General features: G+C 38.6%; 1 protein-coding gene across 6 annotated transcripts in view; it reads left to right on the forward strand.

Annotated features, from left to right (window-relative positions):
* LOC128692603 (tax1-binding protein 1 homolog) overlaps nt 1–20,442 on the forward strand; it is a 92,408-nt gene that overhangs the window by 58,487 nt on the left and 13,479 nt on the right. For all 6 annotated transcript variants that reach the window (XM_053781800.2, XM_053781794.2, XM_053781792.2 and 3 more), the window contains 5 exons: nt 729–851; nt 951–1,079; nt 12,640–12,738; nt 13,089–13,256; nt 18,923–19,090. In XM_053781800.2, the coding sequence (XP_053637775.2) occupies nt 729–851; nt 951–1,079; nt 12,640–12,738; nt 13,089–13,256; nt 18,923–19,090 (687 nt within the window). The remainder of the gene's footprint in view (nt 1–728; nt 852–950; nt 1,080–12,639; nt 12,739–13,088; nt 13,257–18,922; nt 19,091–20,442) is intronic.

Consider the following 20,442-nt stretch of genomic DNA (forward strand, 5'->3'; position numbering starts at 1 on the left):
AGTTTTTGTGAGGAAGGGTAAGAGCCCTATCACCTCCTAATTTGTTTTATGACTTTTTACTAGGTCTTGGCTATATTCTGTTAGCCAAGAAATGGGGTAAGTCTTTGATTTTTTTGGTTTGATGATAGACTCAAAATAGAGGATAAGTATTGTATAGGATAGGCCTTGGGACATGATTAATGAACAAAGAACAAGTTGCTTTAGTGGCTGGAATGCCTACAATGTTTATTTTGGAGTGTTTTTAAAATGGAATTTTGTATAAAATTGGCCAAATAATTGACTTCTGTACAAACTATAGGGTAGTTCTGATAGTTGAATGGGCTGTTTCTTTTGCCCAATTGATAGACTGGAAGGCTTTCTAGTGAAATAGCTAAGAATTTGGTTGAATTGAGCGATGGAATTGGCTTAAAAGTAAGTGAAATCACTGATGTGTTAATTGCGCCCATACAGCTAACTTTGTACCTGCATAGTTACACAAGTTTTCCATCAAGGTTTGTATTCTTGGTATTATTAACTTTAAACTGTGACACTGTTAGCACTTAATTTCAGGGGTTATGACAGTGAGTGTTAAGAAACACAGGAAGGCAAAGATGAGTATACAATATAATGTAAAAAGGGTTCCCTCTTTATACTCATAAGAGGATAATGCAGCACCTCCTGGATGGTTCTTGTGTACCCGACCTACTAATTCATCATTATGTTCACTTAAGAAAAATTCTCTGTCTCAGATAATGGCAGAAAAAAAAAAACAAGAGGAAGAGCTTTTAGTATCTCGTAAGCATCAAGAGCAGCTGGAACATTCCCTATTGGAGTGTCAGGAAGAACTGTCTGAGTGCAAGAAGAAACTCAAGGTTTGTATGTACAAATGTTTGATTTGAATTTTTTTGTGATACACCAGTCTATATTTTTGTTTGTTGAACTTTTATATAACTTGTGTTGCTTCTTTGTAGAACACAGCTGAGAACTTGGAGAAAACCCAAGACGAGCGTGACCATGCAATCAAGGAACTGGAGTTTTGGACATCAAGTGCTGCAGCAGACAAAAATGAGAAGAATTCTCTGGCTCTTAAGTTTTCAACCGTATGTTCTACTTATGTTAAATATTTATTAATGAAACATATAAAGACTTCAGGATGTACATGTTTATAGAGGGGCCACAGATATATCAGATCACTTTCTAGTTGTAGCTACACTGAGAGTAAAAGGTAGATGGGATACAAGGAGAATAGAAGCATCAGGGAAGAGAGAGGTGAAGGTTTATAAACTAAAAGAGGAGGCAGTTAGGGTAAGATATAAACAGCTATTGGAGGATAGATGGGCTAATGAGAGCATAGGCAATGGGGTCGAAGAGGTATGGGGTAGGTTTAAAAATGTAGTGTTAGAGTGTTCAGCAGAAGTTTGTGGTTACAGGAAAGTGGGTGCAGGAGGGAAGAGGAGCGATTGGTGGAATGATGATGTAAAGAGAGTAGTAAGGGAGAAAAAGTTAGCATATGAGAAGTTTTTACAAAGTAGAAGTGATGCAAGGAGGGAAGAGTATATGGAGAAAAAGAGAGAAGTTAAGAGAGTGGTGAAGCAATGTAAAAAGAGAGCAAATGAGAGAGTGGGTGAGATGTTATCAACAAATTTTGTTGAAAATAAGAAAAAGTTTTGGAGTGAGATTAACAAGTTAAGAAAGCCTAGAGAACAAATGGATTTGTCAGTTAAAAATAGGAGAGGAGAGTTATTAAATGGAGAGTTAGAGGTATTGGGAAGATGGAAGGAATATTTTGAGGAATTGTTAAATGTTGATGAAGATAGGGAAGCTGTGATTTCGTGTATAGGGCAAGGAGGAATGACATCTTGTAGGAGTGAGGAAGAGCCAGTTGTGAGTTTGGGGGAAGTTCGTGAGGCAGTAAGTAAAATGAAAGGGGGTAAGGCAGCCGGGATTGATGGGATAAAGATAGAAATGTTAAAAGCAGGTGGGGATATAGTTTTGGAGTGGTTGGTGCAATTATTTAATAAATGTATGGAAGAGGGTAAGGTACCTAGGGATTGGCAGAGAGCATGCATAGTTCCTTTGTATAAAGGCAAAGGGGATAAAAGAGAGTGCAAAAATTATAGGGGGATAAGTCTGTTGAGTGTACCTGGTAAAGTGTATGGTAGAGTTATAATTGAAAGAATTAAGAGTAAGACGGAGAATAGGATAGCAGATGAACAAGGAGGCTTTAGGAAAGGTAGGGGGTGTGTGGACCAGGTGTTTACAGTGAAACATATAAGTGAACAGTATTTAGATAAGGCTAAAGAGGTCTTTGTGGCATTTATGGATTTGGAAAAGGCGTATGACAGGGTGGATAGGGGGGCAATGTGGCAGATGTTGCAAGTGTATGGTGTAGGAGGTAGGTTACTGAAAGCAGTGAAGAGTTTTTACGAGGATAGTGAGGCTCAAGTTAGAGTATGTAGGAAAGAGGGAAATTTTTTCCCAGTAAAAGTAGGCCTTAGACAAGGATGTGTGATGTCACCGTGGTTGTTTAATATATTTATAGATGGGGTTGTAAGAGAAGTAAATGCGAGGGTCTTGGCAAGAGGCGTGGAGTTAAAAGATAAAGAATCACACACAAAGTGGGAGTTGTCACAGCTGCTCTTTGCTGATGACACTGTGCTCTTGGGAGATTCTGAAGAGAAGTTGCAGAGATTGGTGGATGAATTTGGTAGGGTGTGCAAAAGAAGAAAATTAAAGGTGAATACAGGAAAGAGTAAGGTTATGAGGATAACAAAAAGATTAGGTGATGAAAGATTGAATATCAGATTGGAGGGAGAGAGTATGGAGGAGGTGAACGTATTCAGATATTTGGGAGTGGACGTGTCAGCGGATGGGTCTATGAAAGATGAGGTGAATCATAGAATTGATGAGGGAAAAAGAGTGAGTGGTGCACTTAGGAGTCTGTGGAGACAAAGAACTTTGTCCTTGGAGGCAAAGAGGGGAATGTATGAGAGTATAGTTTTACCAACGCTCTTATATGGGTGTGAAGCGTGGGTGATGAATGTTGCAGCGAGGAGAAGGCTGGAGGCAGTGGAGATGTCATGTCTGAGGGCAATGTGTGGTGTGAATATAATGCAGAGAATTCGTAGTTTGGAAGTTAGGAGGAGGTGCGGGATTACCAAAACTGTTGTCCAGAGGGCTGAGGAAGGGTTGTTGAGGTGGTTCGGACATGTAGAGAGAATGGAGCGAAACAGAATGACTTCAAGAGTGTATCAGTCTGTAGTGGAAGGAAGGCGGGGTAGGGGTCGGCCTAGGAAGGGTTGGAGGGAGGGGGTAAAGGAGGTTTTGTGTGCGAGGGGCTTGGACTTCCAGCAGGCATGCGTGAGCGTGTTTGATAGGAGTGAATGGAGACAAATGGTTTTTAATACTTGACGTGCTGTTGGAGTGTGAGCAAAGTAACATTTATGAAGGGATTCAGGGAAACCGGCAGGCCGGACTTGAGTCCTGGAGATGGGAAGTACAGTGCCTGCACTCTGAAGGAGGGGTGTTAATGTTGCAGTTTAAAAACTGTAGTGTAAAGCACCCTTCTGGCAAGACAGTGATGGAGTGAATGATGGTGAAAGTTTTTCTTTTTTGGGCCACCCTGCCTTGGTGGGAATCGGCCGGTGTGATAATAATAAAAAAATAATAAAAAAATAAAGACTTCATTTTTATCTGGTCAGTGCTAGTGATGAGATGGAATATAACCTTGCCTTCTTTTGGTAATCAGGATTATACAAGGTAGAAAAATTATTTCTGAAATCTTCTCACCTCTCTCCTTTGTTGTATTTTTTTGTAACTGAAAATCATTCATGTAATGTTTAGTGATAATTGAACTTTATTTAGAAGTGCCTCAGTGACATCAAATTTTCATCCTTTCCTTTGATAGGGAATAGAAAATTTACTTCCGAATTTCTCTTGCCCCCTCTCCTTTGTTGTATTTATTTTGGCTAAAAATTATTCACAAATTTTTGTGATATTGAACTTCATTTAGAGGTCCCCAGTACTAAATTTATTATTATTTAGACTTCCTTTCTGTTATACTAGTCTGTGTGGAATGTTATGACAACGTAAAATAATTTTTCTAGTTACGTTATGTAAACAAAATAATATAATACCATAAAAGTTAATACTCTCCATATACTCTGCTCTTCTTATAACTCTTCTGCTTTGTAAAAACCTCTCATAAGCTACCTTTTTCTCTTTTATCACACCCTTTACTTCATCATTCCACCAATCACTCCTCTTTCCTCCTGCCCCCACCCTCCTATAACCACAAACTTCTGCCCCACATTCTAATACTGTACAGTATTTTTAAAACTATTCCAACCCTCTTCAACCCCCCCACTACTCATCTTTGCACTAGCCCACCTTTCTGCCAATAGTCGCTTATATCTCACCCGAACTTCCTCCTCCCTTAGTTTATACACTTTCACCTCCCTCTTACTTGTTGTTATAAGAAGAGCAGAGTATATGGAGAGTAAAAGAAAGGTAAAGAGAGTGGTGAGAAAGTGCAAAAAGAGAGCAGATGATAGAGTGGGAGAGGCACTGTCAAGAAATTTTAATGAAAATAAGAAAAATTTTTGGAGTGAGTTAAACAAGTTAAGAAAGCCTAGGGAAAGTATGGATTTGTCAGTTAAAAACAGAGTAGGGGAGTTAGTAGATGGGGAGATGGAGGTATTAGGTAGATGGCAAGAATATTTTGAGGAACTTTTAAATGTTGAGGAAGAAAGAGAGGCAGTAATTTCATGCACTGGTCAGGGAGGTATACCATCTTTTAGGAGTGAAGAAGAGCAGAATGTAAGTGTGGGGGAGGTACGTGAGGCATTACGTAGAATGAAAGGGGGTAAAGCAGCTGGAACTGATGGGATCATGACAGAAATGTTAAAAGCAGGGGGGGATATAGTGTTGGAGTGGTTGGTACTTTTGTTTAATAAATGTATGAAAGAGGGGAAGGTACCTAGGGATTGGCAGAGAGCATGTATAGTCCCTTTATATAAAGGGAAAGGGGACAAAGGAGACTGTAAAAATTATAGAGGAATAACTTTACTGAGTATACCAGGAAAAGTGTACGGTAGGGTTATAATTGAAAGAATTAGAGGTAAGACAGAATGTAGGATTGCGGATAAGCAAGGAGGTTTCAGAGTGGGTAGGGGATGTGTAGATCAAGTGTTTACGTTGAAGCATATATGTGAACAGTATTTAGATAAAGGTAGGGAAGTTTTTATTGCACTTATGGATTTAGAAAAGGCATATGATAGAGTGGATAGAGGAGCAATGTGGCAGATGTTGCAAGTACAGTGGACCCCCGCTTAACGATCACCTCCCAATGCGACCAATTATGTAAGTGTATTTATATAAGTGCGTTTGTATGTGTATGTTTGGGGGTCTGAAATGGACTAATCTACTTCACAATATTCCTTATGGGAACAAATTCGGTCAGTACTGGCACCTGAACATACTTCTGGAATGAAAAAATATCGTTAATCGGGGGTCCACTGTATATGGAATAGGTGGTAAGTTATTAAATGCTGTAAAGAGTTTTTTTGAGGATAGTGAGGCTCAGGTTAGGGTGTGTAGAAGAGAGGGAGACTACTTCCCGGTAAAAGTAGGTCTTAGACAGGGATGTTGAATGTCACCATCGTTGTTTAATATATTTATAGATCGGGTTGTAAAGGAAGTAAATACTAGGGTGTTCGGGAGAGGGGTGGGATTAAATTTTGGGGAATCAAATTCAAAATGGGAATTGACACAGTTACTTTTTGCTTATGATACTGTGCTTATGGGAGATTCTAAAGAAAAATTGCAAAGGTTAGTGGATGAGTTTGGGAATGTGTGTAAAGGTAGAAAGTTGAAAGTGAACATAGAAAAGAGTAAGGTGATGAGGGTATCAAATGATTTAGATAAAGAAAAATTGGATATCAAATTGGGGAGGAGGAGTATGGAAGAAGTGAATGTTTTCAGATACTTGGGAGTTGACGTGTCGGCGGATGGATTTATGAAGGATGAGGTTAATCATAGAATTGATGAGGGAAAAAAGGTGAGTGGTGCGTTGAGGTATATGTGGAGTCAAAAAACGTTATCTATGGAGGCAAAGAAGGGAATGTATGAAAGTATAGTAATACCAACACTCTTATATGGGTGTGAAGTTTGGGTGGTAAATGCAGCAGCGAGGAGACGGTTGGAGGCAGTGGAGATGTCCTGTTTAAGGGCAATGTGTGGTGTAAATATTATGCAGAAAATTCGGAGTGTGGAAATTAGGAAAAGGTGTGGAGTTAATAAAAGTGTTAGTCAGAGGGCAGAAGAGGGGTTGTTGAGGTGGTTTGGTCATTTAGAGAGAATGGATCAAAGTAAAATGACATGGAAAGCATATAAATCTATAGGGGAAGGAAGGCGGGGTAGGGGTTGTCCTCGAAAGGGTTGGAGAGAGGGGGTAAAGGAGGTTTTGTGGACAAGGGGCTTGGACTTCCAGCAAGCGTGCGTGAGCATGTTAGATAGGAGTGAATGGAGACGAATGGTACTTGGGACCTGACGATCTGTTGGAGTGTGAGCAGGGTAATATTTAGTGAAGGGATTCGGGGAAACCGGTTATTTTCATATAGTCGGACTTGAGTCCTGGAAATGGGAAGTACAATGCCTGCACTTTAAAGGAGGGGTTTGGGATATTGGCAGTTTGGAGGGATATGTTGTGTATCTTTATATGTGTATGCTCCTAAACTGTTATATTCTGAGCACCTCTGCAAAAACAGTGATAATGTGTGAGTGTGGTGAAAGTGTTGAATGATGATGAAAGTATTTTCTTTTTGGAGACTTTCTTTCTTTTTTGGGTCACCCTGCCTCGGTGGGAGACGGCCAACTTGTTGAAGAAAAAAAAAAAAAGTTAATACTTGGTTGAATTCCCCCTGTACTTGAAGAGGTCATTAACCCTTAAACCATCCAAACGTGGAGCTATGTTTGTACTACTAGTGCTCCAAATGTAGATTTACATTTTATTTTTCCTGCCTTCAAATTTGGCACAATTGGCCTGAGATGCCTGGTCGGTATAGAATGGGTCTTAACACTCGGTGTGCTCAGTATTAAAAAAATCTGGGACCACTTAGTACCTTGTGGGAGCACCAGTTCAATTGAGTGCCAACTAGAGCAAATAGTGTGGCAATCACAAAAGGATTCACTGATGTCATGTCATATTAACACTCCCCTTTTATGAGGAAAGTGATGTTGACCCAGAGTTTAGTGACTTTGAGATGGATGTGGCCACAAGTGGTCAAGGAAATATCAGAAACCTTGATAATAACCCATGTGCAACATCCTTTCATTTCTGATACCACTGGTAGTGTCATCCTGCCGAAATGTCCCATAATCTATGCCCTAGGTAAAGAGAAGATTCTGGAACATGTGTAATACGTATTCAGCAAGCTGGCCGGCTCGCTGGATGGCTGGCTGCGTGGCCAGCTGGACTGCTGGCTGGCTTAATGACTTTGGCTGTCTTTCTGACTGTATCTGTCTCTGTCTGTATCTCTGTCTTTCTCAGGTGCACATAAGTAGTTATTATACATAGTGTAAATTACCTAGGATAACCCAAAAATTCTAGGCAAAGTGCTATTCAGTGCTTGTAGATATAAGGCATAATAAGCATGACTAGCAAGTAATAAGCATTTTTTACTTGATCAGGAATGAGATGTGAAGACTTTGCATCATGTGTAATACCTGTTGGTTTACGAGCTGGTCTCTGAGACAGACAAGCAGACAAAAAGACACAGACAGACATACACAGGCAGACAGAAAGACAGATAAGCAGAGCTAGACAGACAGACATGCTTGTGTGTAACAGTGAAAACAAATAGTCAGGGTTCCCAGGAGCAGTGCATGTTCATCAAGTGTCATTCCACTGCTGCACTGTCAGCAGTTTAGTGACACTCGTCTTAACACCATGCTTCAAGGAGTTTATACATACTCCAGCATGTCTAAAACATTGCTAAGACCTATAAATACTTTCTATATGTTTCTAGATAATTGTAAATGACCAAGGCAGGTGAAAATGTTCACTTGTCAGTGTGTTTGTGACTATTTGAGTACTATTTCAGTACCTAATATTAGTGTCAGAACAAAGATTGGCTATGAAATCATAAAAACTACTGTAAATTGTAATTATCAGAACATAAAAATTGTATAAATTAAAATAAAAACAAGAAAAAAAGGTATATTGGCAACGCTTCTGCAAGCGGCAGGACTTGATGTTGCCGTCAGGTGAGCATCCAGTGCCAACTTCGCGATCTTATATCTCGGTAAGTGCTGATCCAAATTTTTTTTTTTGTCTTATTGCAAACATAAAATTGCTAACTTTATTTATTTATTTTTTTTTTTTTAACTATTTGGAGTGCTAGCAGTGAAAATGTAGATATATGTTTTGGACAGTTTAAGGGTTAACCCTTCAAGGGCGGGTCCCATTGTACTATGTCTTTGAAGCCCGGGTTGGTCCCGTAGTTCTTCAACATAAGCTCAGCTCACTCAGGTAATCTGTGAGCGGTAAAACTGGGCGTAGATATGAAATAATGTGTCTTGTGTGGTAAGTGTGAACCATTTAATAAAATCCTGCAGCAAGCAGTGCATGATAGGAAAAATTGCAGCAAAGGCCACCAACACTATTCACACAAACAATGTACGTAATTTATAAATATGAAATATCTACACTTTAATTTATAAATAAGAAATATTTACACTTTATAAATAAGAAATATTTACACTTACTGTACCTTGGAGATGCAGGCACTGGTTTAGGGTGGTGGAAGATAGGCACTGCAGCATATGTTTGTCATTGGCCCTATATACCTCAATAACACTGGAGGAGTTAGTTTCATTTCATCATTTTTCTATCGCTTAATCACTTAACTTACTTGCTACACTTTATCGCTGGTTGGCGCAATAGACTTTATCGACTCCTGCTGCTTTAGTATCGTACATATCGTAGAATCACTGAATCACCGAAGGCGGCACATTCTCCCCTCTCTTTTCTTCCTCCACTGTGGTACTTTGCTATGAGTTTTTTCTTGAATTCTAATGTGTTTCTCACCTTTATCAATGGGCTGGCACCAGCAGCTTTCTTTGGGCCCATGGTGTTTTATTTAACAGTCACACAGAATAAACAAGTGTAAAAAACAATGTTCACTCACCGAGAAACAAAGCGACATTGCCTCAGAATGCGTGTGTGGGAGGTTGTGTGCGTGTGGGCACACAACCTCCCACACACGCATTAAAGTGTAGATATTTCATATTTATAAATTACGTACATTGTTTGTGTGAATAGTGTTGGTGGCCTTTGCTGCCGCCTCCACTACCACTAATATGTACGGCTTATGCTCTCAGTGGCCCTTATAAACTCAACAACAACACGACCACCACTCCTCACATACGTAATGACATATTTTATTCATTCTAGAGTATATATCATGTTTCAATGTTATTAATGTTGTTTATTATATAAGATGAATTATGATAAATAAATAAGCCGTGGAATATAGTTTTTTTTTTTTTTTTTCTCTCAACAAGTCTGCCGTCTCCCACCAAGGCAGGGTGACCCAAAAAGAAAATACTTGCATCATCATTCAACACTTTCACCTCACTCACACATAATCACTGTTTTTGCAGAGGTGCTCAGAACACAACAGTTTAGAAGCATATACGTATGTATAAAGATACACAACATATCCCTCCAAACTGCTAATATCCCGAACCCCTCCTTTAGAGTGCAGGCATTGTACTTCCCATTTCCAGGATACAAGTCCAGCTATATAAAAATAACCTGTTTCCCTGAATCCCTTCACTAAATATTACCCTGCTCACACTCCAACAGATCGTCAGGTCCCAAATACCATTTATCTCCATTCACTCCTATCGAACACGCTCATGCACGCCTGCTGGAAGATAGTTATTTTCTATAAAATATATTTTTTGTTTATACTTCTGGGTGTCTGAAACTGATTAATTGGATTTATATTATTTCTTATGAGGAAAATAGTTTCAGTTTTCTTGAATTTCACGTTTCGTCAGACTCTCAGGAACGGATTAATTATGAAAATGGAGGGTCCACTGTATTCCAGAGTACACAAATGACATTACTTGTCCAGTACGTGTCTCTCTGTCCAGTCTAATACACTTTTAGGAATGCACTGACATTATTTATACAATTATTACAATAATGCACTACTCTGCATAACAGTAAATTTTCTATTTCCTTTTGTAGATAAAAATTCTAAATGGAATTCATGTGTAATATTGGAGAGGTCTGGAGACATAATAAACAGAGGAAATGTTATTTTAGTGCCAGGAATGTCTGCATTGCTTATTCTGGACCCTATTTTGAAATTTGCATTTCTTGATTTTTGTGTGAAATTGGCCAAATTACCAATTTCTGATGACTTTATTGGGTAGTTGAATGCGTGGTTTCTTGTACTCAGTCGATAGAATGGAAGGCATACTAGCAAAATGGCTAAGAATTTGATCGACTGGAATAATGTAATTGGCCTACAATCAGACTCAAAGTGAGCAAAATCTCAGATTGCATAAATATCACTGACAAGACAAAATCTTCAAAAGCGGAATTTCATCAGTTTTCCATTAAATTTGGTATTTTTTGTTTTATTGCCTTCAGAAAAATGTTCTCTACTATTTAATAAGAACAATTTTTTTTTTTCAACCCCGAGGGCAAGTTTGAGAGCCGGGGTCCCAACCCTCAAGAGGTATTAAGCCTTCAAAGAACATTATCAGATAAATTTTGAAAGGTGGTAGGTGAAGGTGAAGTCCAGATGTTTTAAATAGCTGCTTTTAGCTTTGGAATGGATGACGTGCCATGGTCCCTAAGTTAATGTTTCATACATGACTAAATTTTCTTTTGGGCTTGGGTCTGGGCTGTTACCTGTCCTGTCACTAAAATAAGGCACTTCAGAATCATTCAAGCACTTTTTGACATTTTTGGTGATATGTCATAGACAGTGGTGCTTTGGCTTTTTCAAAGGAATAAGATAAATAATCCATTAAAATCTCCAAATAATTTTTCTGGTTGATTATGGCATTTTTGAGAAGTATACTAATTCCCCAACATCATAACAAGTAAAACTCGCCACACCATGAGGGATGCAGGGTGTTTCACAGTTTTGACAATACAGTGGACCCCCGGTTAACGATATTTTTTCACTCCAGAAGTATGTTCAGGTGCCAGTACTGACCGAATTTGTTCCCATAAGGAATATTGTGAAGTAGATTAGTCCATTTCAGACCCCCAAACATACACGTACAAACGCACTTACATAAATACACTTACATAATTGGTCGCATTCGGAGGTAATCGTTATGCGGGGGTCCACTGTATACTGTGGGAGCTGTGGGTCAAAATGAGGCTCCTGCTATAGCATATCTCTCCTTGACTTCCTGATAAATTAGACAACATTCGTCAACATTCCTTGACTTCCTATACTGTAATGGAAGGATTTGCCTTTACTTGATAATTAGTTTCATTCAGAGTCTTTGGGGAGATTAATTTAGGCCTACCAGTCTTGGAAAGAGGGACTGGAACATGGCTTTCTTCCTGGTCACGAGAAATGCTTGATAAGACGTTGCACTGAACACAATTTTAGTCTTGTTTGAAGAGATGGATGTATCCTGGCTGCTCTTATGCAGAGCAATCACAGCTGATGTACCCTCCTTATTTGCACTTCTAGACATCATTGTTGGTCACAAGAGGGGTTAATGACTGCACACAGGCAAAAATGTGACCCTTCGATGCAATCGCCTCCCCCCCCCCCCCCAAAAAAAAAAATAGCCCTTACAGTAGCCACAAGGTTGCTGGGTAAATCTTGTGATGTATGCAGCATTGCTAAGTGTTTATACAGCACAGCCAGACAAATGTTATGCTATTTTGTATCCTATGAGGCCCACATAATTCTTCTTTCAACAAACCGGCAATATCCCACCAACCCACATAAGTATGTGAAATTAATTATGCAGAAAGTCATGATGTTGGCCCGCTGGAATCACAACCTTCCACACAGACTGTAATTGTTACATTTTCTGATACTTCATTTTCCCATTTTATGAGAGGAGTGAAAGTTTAACCCTTAAACTGTCCAAACATAGATGTACATTCACTCGCGTAGCGCTCCGAATGTAGATCTACTTTTTTTTTTTTACATTCTTTCTCGTGGAGAAAATCAAGGTCGGAGCGCTGCGTGCGCAAACGTAGATCTACATTTGTTTGGACCATTTAAGGGTTAAAGTCATTTGGGCAACCCCTAAATAAACCTCACATTATTTAAACTGTGTGTAATACTATATATTTTTGTAGTAGATGGAATATGACAATAAAATTTCAAATGTTCATTTTGTGATCCTCTAGTATACACCCTCTTTTGGGAATGAAATCAAGATGCTAATAGGATAGACAATATCTGGAACATATTAAATTGTATTTCTTAATAGTTTCCCTTGTTTAAATAAGTAGGATTATATTTTAATCATTTAACCAAATTTATAATTTTTAGTTTTATTTAACATTTTGCATTGTTTCCTTCATATAAGTACAATATACTGTATGGTTGATGTCTAATATTTTTTATTTAGAATTGTTAATATCATCATTTCTGTATTTAGGTGAATGAAGAATTGATTTATAAGCTTGAAGAGCTTGATAAAAGTAAGAAGCTTGTTCAGGATCTGGAAGAGAAATTGACTGACTGTGTTATACAAATGGTAAGTCAGTACACTTTATTGTAGGTGTTTTGTAAACAAGCAGATGATACATTAGTACACACAGTGTGTTGTCTTGAAATAAGCTATGATTGTTTTTAGTTATTCTATAATAAAAAATAGGTTACTTAGACTTTTTTCTTGAGATCATTCAGCCATTTTATGTATTAATGCAAGTTATGGTTGTGTGAATTATGGGTCTACTGTACATTACTATCATGCATCTTGTGCAGAATGTAAGATATATTAAAATATCAACTGTAAGTTATGGCACTGACAGAAATTAAATAGGTAAATCTGCATAATTTATTTACTTCCTAATTTTCCAACACTTACTTTTGCATTGTCTCAAGACAAGCACACAGGATAAACTGAAAGATGTTGAGAAGAAACTTGCTGCTGCTGAGGAACAAAAGAAAATTCATGAGGAACGGGAGGCTGTTGTTAACCAAGATAATCACCAGCTAAAGGCTTCAATTTGTCAGCTCAAGGAAAATATGGAACTCTTGGAAAATGCACAGGTATGTTTCAGTTTTACACGTTGGGCAGTTAAATAAGTTAGTAAAAATAACTCCTGGCTTCAGCACTCAAATTCAGCAGAATGAAAAAAAAAAATTTGCAAGTTTTTTATGATGCTATCTGAAGATTCATATTCTTTACCAGTTAATAATTTATTGCTAATGTTAACAAATGCCTAACAAACTGTTATTTTTAATAGAATTTTCTGCCCAATTTTCCATCTTGTTGCTGAATCTTGTTAGGTTTGAGACAGAGGATCTTGTGTGGATGCAGTCAAGAGACTTGCTGTATAATGCTTCATTTATTTCAACTTTATTTGCTGTATGAAGATAACATTTCTGTTTTTCCTTGTGTGGCTTAGCTTTGAGGTTTCTTTGATTGCTAATATGTCTGATCAGTAATTTTTTTTTTTTAGATGAAAAAATACAGTACTGTACTCTTTAAGGTTTGTGGAATATATTTTTTTTAGGCTACTACTAGTTTCAAAATTCAGCTTATGGGAAGATCTTGTTAAATTAGCATAATGTGCTTATTAAGCCATAAACTGTGTCTGACATACAATGTACATCGGTGGAGTGGCTTATGTTTCATGTACACAGTAAGCCAAGTTTTTGTGCCTTCAGATTTGCAGGAACCTGCCATTGTAGGTCAGGGCTCAAGTGTTTGGGTTGCTTGCTGCCTTTTCATGTGTGGGGAAGAAATTTAGGAGTAAACAAATCGATCAGTGCATCATGGAAAACACTGCCTTAGTACCATGTGTAAACAATGTAACACCAGCTTCCCTTCTAGCAAGTACAGTGTGGAACTGGCAGGAAGATGCCATATTTGTTCCAAATTTATTACAGTTGTGGTGTGATAACAGTGGAATTCAGTCAAAGAGCATATTGCTGTACATAGATTTTTATCCCAGGATAACTCAGTAGACTGCTAGTGCCCCAAACGTATATAAACATTTTAGTTTTCCTGCCTTCAAATATGGCACAATTGGCCTGAGATGGTTTGTCAGCATAAAATGGGTCATAACACTCCGTGTGAACTGTATTAAAAAATCTGGCACCACTTAATACCCTGTGGGAGCACCAGTTCAAATGAGCGCCAGCTAGAGCAAACAGCGCGGCAAACACCTGGGATTCACTGATTTCATGTAGTATTAACTCTTCCCATTTTAAGAGGAAAGTGATTTTTGACCCCGAGTTTAGTGGCTTTGAGGTGGATGTGGCAACATCTATGTGCAACATTTATGCAACACCCTTTCAGAATGTCTTATAACCTATGCCCTAAGTAAAGAGAAACAATTCTGGAACATAATACTTGTTCAGCAGGCTGGCTGATTGGCTGGCTGGCTGGCTGGCTACTGGCCTGGCTCTGTTTGTTTGTCTGTGTCTATGTCTATCTCTGTCTCTCTCTCTGTCTGTCTCTGCCTATCTTTGTCTCTGGTTCTGTCTATCTCTATCTGTCTGTCTCTTTTTTTTTTTTTTTAACAAGTCGGCCATCTCCCACCGAGGCAGGGTGACCCAAAAAGAAAGAAAATCCCCCCAAAAAAATACTTTCATCATTCAACTCTTTCACCTCACTCAAACATAATCACTGTTTTTGCAGAGGTGCTCAGAACATAACAGCTTAGAAGCATATACGTATAAAGATACACAACATATCCCTCCAAACCGCCAATATCCCAAACCCCTCCTTTCGAGTGCAGGCATTGTACCTCCCATTTCCAGGACTCAAGTCCGGCTATATAAAAATAATTGGTTTCCCTGAATCCCTTCACTAAATATTACCCTGCTCACACTCCAACAGATCGTCAGGTCCCAATACTATTCGTCTCCATTCACTCCTATCGAACATGCTCACGCACACCTGCTGGAAGTCCAAGCCCCTCGCCCACAAAACCTCCCTTACCCCTTCCTTCCAACCTTTTCGAGGACGACCCATACCCCGCCTTCCTTCCCCTACAGATATAAATGTCATTCTACTTTGATCCATTCTCTCTAAATGACCAAACCACCTCAACAACCCCTCTTCAGCCCTCTGACTAATACATGCACAGTTACATGACACTTACCTTTATTGAAGATCTGGTGATGATTGATGGGATGGGAGGAGGGGAGAGTGTTGATGGTGTTAGTGTTTAGAAGGGGAATCCCTTTCCATTAGGACTTGAGGTGGCAAGTCCTTTTCGAGGGTTACTTCCCTTCTTCTTTTAATGCCACTGGGACCAGCTTGAGAGTCTCTGGACCTCTGTCGCACAACATATCTGTCCATAGAGGCCTGTACCTCCCGTTACTTTATGACATTCCTAAAGTGTTTCACAACATTGTCAGTGTACAGGTTACCAACACGGCTTGCAATAGCTGTGTGAGGGTGATTTTCATCAAAAAAGGTTTGCACTTTAAGCCACATTGCACACATTTCCTTAATCTCTATCCCCTCCTCCGAAGCAGTTTCCTCAGGTCTGGCATCTTGCTGTTGAAGATGATCTAGCAGCTCATCAGTGGTTAGTTTTTCATTGTCCTCCTCCACCAACTCTTCCACATCCTCCCCACTAACCTCCAACCCCAAGGACTTCCCCAATGCCACAATGGATTCCTCAACTGGTATAGGATTCCCAGGGTTAGCCTCAAACCCTTCAAAATCCCTTTTGTCTACACATTCTGGCCATAGTTTCTTCCAAGCAGAGTTCAAGGTCCTCTTAGTCACTTCCTCCCAAGACTTACAATTGAGGATGCTAAAGTGATCTCTCCAAAACTCTCTTAGAGTCAATTGAGTTTCTGAGGTCACTACAAAGCACCTTTTAAACATAGCTTTTGTGTAGAGTTTTTTGAAGTTTGCAATGACCTGCTGGTCCATGGGCTGCAGGAGAGGAGTGGTATTAGGAGGCAAAAACTTGACCTTAATGAAGTTCATTTCTGCAGAAAGTCGCTCTGCCACGTCTGAAGGATGACCAGGAGCATTGTCTAATACCAGGAAGCACTTAAGGTCTAATTTCTTTTCAGTTAGGTAATTTTTCACAGTGGGGCAAATGCATGGTGTAACCAGTCATAGAAAAAGTCCCTAGTGACCCATGCCTTACTGTTTGCCCTCCACAGCACACAAATTAGCCTTGAGGACATTGTTTTTCCTGAACACTCTGGGAGTTTCAGAGTGATACACCAATAAAGGCTTCACTTTGCAATCACCACTAGCATTGGCACACATCAACAGAGTAAGCCTGTCTTTCATAGGCTTATGTCCTGGGAATGCCTTTTCCTCCTGAGTAATGTACGTCCTGTTTGGCATTTTCTTCCAAAACAGGCCTGTTTCGTCACAATTAAACACTTGTTCAGGTTTCAGTCCTTCACTGTTTATGTACTCCTTGAATTCCTGCACATATTTTTCAGCCGCTTTGTGGTCTGAACTGGCAGCCTCGCCATGCCTTATCACACTATGTATGCCACTACGATTCTTAAATCTCTCAAACCAACCTTTGCTGGCCTTAAATTCACTCACATCATCACTAGTTGCAGGCAGTGAGTTAAACTTGTTTAACTCACTCCAAAAAATTTTCTTATTTTCATTAAAATTTCTTGACATTGCCTCTCCCATTCTATCATCTGCTCTCCTTTTGCACTCTCTCACATAAATCCAAGTATACATAGTGTAAATTACCTAGGATAACCCAAAAAATCCAGACGAAGTGCTATACTCTGCTTGAACATACGAGTAAAGGTGATGATGCGATCTTGTGGCTCTCTCTGAGACAGAGCTAGACAGATAGACAGTGAGCTTGACAGACAAACAAATAGACAGACATGTTTGTGTACCAGCAAAACAAAGTAGGGCTGATGCTTATCAAATGTCACCTCTAATCTTATTTTATCAAGTCTTATCACCACACCCTGTCCTGTGTATGCTCATCAAATGTGAGCTCTTATCTAATGTTATCTCATCTTATCATGTCACTGTCAGGGGTGGACTGAGACTTGTTTTTCATGCTTTGAGGGAACTTATTATTACATATTATTATTTTCTTCTTCTTTTTCTGTCTTCTTCTTTTTCTTCACCACTTACACATATCCAAAACATTGCTGGGACATATAAATACTTTGTATATATTCCAAGACAATAGTAAATGGCCATGGTAGGTGTAAATGTTCACCTGTCAGTATGTTTGTGACAATTTGAGTACAATTTCAGTACCTAATACTAGTGTCAGAACAAAGATTGGTTATGAAATGACAAGACCTACTATAAATTGTAATTATCAGAACATAAAAATTATATAAAATACTAATATGAAAAATAGAAAAAAGGGTATGTATATCGGCAACACTTCTGCAAGCGTGAACATGAGTGCCAACTTCTCGGCCTCATATCTGTAAGTACTGACCCTAATTTTTTTTTTTTATCCTATAACACTTAGCATGCGTGAGCGTGTTAGATAGGAGTGAATGGAGACGAATGGTACTTGGGACCTGACGATCTGTTGGAGTGTGAGCAGGGTAATATTTAGTGAAGGGATTCAGGGAAACCGGTTATTTTCATATAGTCGGACTTCGAGTCCTGGAAATGGGAAGTACAATGCCTGCACTTTAAAGGAGGGGTTTGGGATATTGGCAGTTTGGAGGGATATGTTGTGTATCTTTATATGTGTATACTTCTAAACTGTTGTATTCTGAGCACCTCTGCAAAAACAGTGATAATGTGCGAGTGTGGTGAAAGTGTTGAATGATGATGAAAGTATTTTCTTTTTGGGGATTTTCTTTCTTTTTTTTGGGTCTGGCCAACTTGTTGAAAAAAAAAATAAACTTAGAAAAATGTGCTTAGGCACTGGGGCAGTGAACATATATATATGTTTGGAAGTTTACTGGTTAAGGGAGTGGAACTGAAAGGAAGATACCTTATTTGAGCCTGCTCTGAAAAAAAATTATGTGGTATATTTAATTTTTCATATTGCATGAAAAGAAATGTTTTTCATTTATAGAAAAACTTTGGTTCCTCTTGTGTACCAAGTGGACATTCCTTTTAGAGGACACTCAATCCCATTAAATAGTATTCTCACCCTTTACATTTAGTAATTATTATTATAATCATGGGGAAGTGCTAAACCCATAGGATTATACAGTGCCTGTGGGGGGGGGGGATGGAAGGTATTCAGGCTCAATTGAGGGAACTGGAGCACAGATCCAATTTCCTAGATCAAGAGTCCCTCACCAGTGTCAAGGAGCCTCCCTTGAGGGGTACACTTAGTAAGACATAGAAATTTGAATTGCTCTCAATCCAAATGGTGTAATGCTAATAATAATGAAAACATATGTTGGAAAAAAATAAAACTTCTATTGGAACAGCATTTGCTATGTGTAATACTTTGTCAAGTCATAACTTTATTATGTTCTACACAGCAAAACATTGCCCTAAAGATGATCTTGTGGCTCTGCGATATGTATTTTTACTTCACTAAACTGGTTCAGTGAAATTAGGGAGATTAGGTATAGTTGGAAAGATTAGGATTTAGTTTTCATGTTCGAAGGTATTAACACGTTAATATCCATTTTTACTTTGTGCATCCTGAGAGATCACTTTATTCAGTCAGATGAATTTATTAATGTAGTACATAATGAATATACTTGAAACCACTGTGAATTACAAGAAAAGTGATATACTTTCCTTCTTTTATTTTGTTATTCAGGAAAGAGATCAGAGTGGTCGTGAAGCTGCAGAAAGGATTGCTAGTGACTTGAGTAGTCGCCTTCAAACTGCCAAAGCTGAATATCAAACAGTAGCTCTTACCAACCTTCGCCTTGCTAAGAAAATTAAGAAGCTCCGTCAAGCCATAAATTCTCAAAGGGACAATGATGTAAGTTTCTGTAATTTTACCTAATATTTCTGAATTTTGTAGTTTACTTTTTATGCACTGAGATTTGATAAATAAAATTTGTAGTTACTGCAGTTTCCTTAAATATACTAAAGCTTGGCCTTAGGTAAAAACTTGAATAGCAAGCAGTGTGCTTATTTTTAATATTCTCTGCTTTAGTGTGATATAATGATTTTTAATGGAAACAAAATATGCATACAAGTGCGTGAAAGGCCAAGTGAAAATTATGCTGCAGGTTTTAGAGTGAGATTAGTGTGTGTAACATACCAATGGCTTGTACTGGTATTTGTTTCTAGTAAAATCTGGTATAAACAAAAATTAGTGTATTTGAATATTAATGTATGTATATCAGTGGGGTTATGTTTGCAGATAAATCCCCCTTGTTACAAGTGCTGTATATAAAAATATCATTGTTAGAAAAAGTGAGAGATGGCATGATTCATATAATAGTCTGCCTACATATGTGAAGCTATTTCATTGAATAGCTGTGTACATGTCAACCTCACTAGCCTTTTTCTATCCTTCATTATTTTCACCTATTTTCTACTATTTGTTTAAGTTGGGAGTTTAAAAACAAAATCCTGTACAAGGAGTCCCTAGCTAATGAAATTTATACATTTCTGAAAATTATCTAACTTGAATGTTCAGAACCTATGCACAAAATTTACTCACCCTAGATGGGTTACCATGACACCTGGATGACATAAGGTTACAAAACACACTTGATCTTTTCTATCACCTCTTTGATCCTCATCCTCCTCCCTATCTGCATATAGCCCTGTTGCCTTATCCTCCTTTCAAAAGTCCCTTTTTTTCCACATTAGATTATCACCTTTTGAAATTGAAATTGCAGATATACCCAAATGCTTTGAGGTGAATGCCATGCATTTGAGAGCAAATGCCATCTCCCATTTCAGTCGTTGCTGCCTGACGAGATCAGGTTATAACATATTCATGCGAAATACATCAAAATGCTGTAAGCTTCCTGGCTGTTTTGTTTGCACGATTTACAACGTTCTCTCTTTTCTCTCTTTCTTCCCCCTTATCCTTCTATCCCATTTCCTTCCTCGTTCACTCCTTTTACATTTTATCTGGCACAGCACCTGTGTGCTTTCCACCCCTCACTGATGTGGTGAGTGTAACCTAGTACCTTGGTGTGTTATGTGGTAATGGTGTGATCCTTGGCTGTGGAGGAGGGAGGAGATTTTGGTTAGGATAGAGTGTGGATGAGTTTGTGCCTGAACAGCCGCAGCATCATCCTTGATCCACATACATGACAGAACTGCCTCACAGTGGTTACTTAGCATACACAGAATTTTGAAAAATTTAAGAAC

This window comes from Cherax quadricarinatus, chromosome 30, assembly GCF_038502225.1.
Source record: "Cherax quadricarinatus isolate ZL_2023a chromosome 30, ASM3850222v1, whole genome shotgun sequence".
In the NCBI taxonomy this organism is placed as follows: domain Eukaryota; kingdom Metazoa; phylum Arthropoda; class Malacostraca; order Decapoda; family Parastacidae; genus Cherax; species Cherax quadricarinatus.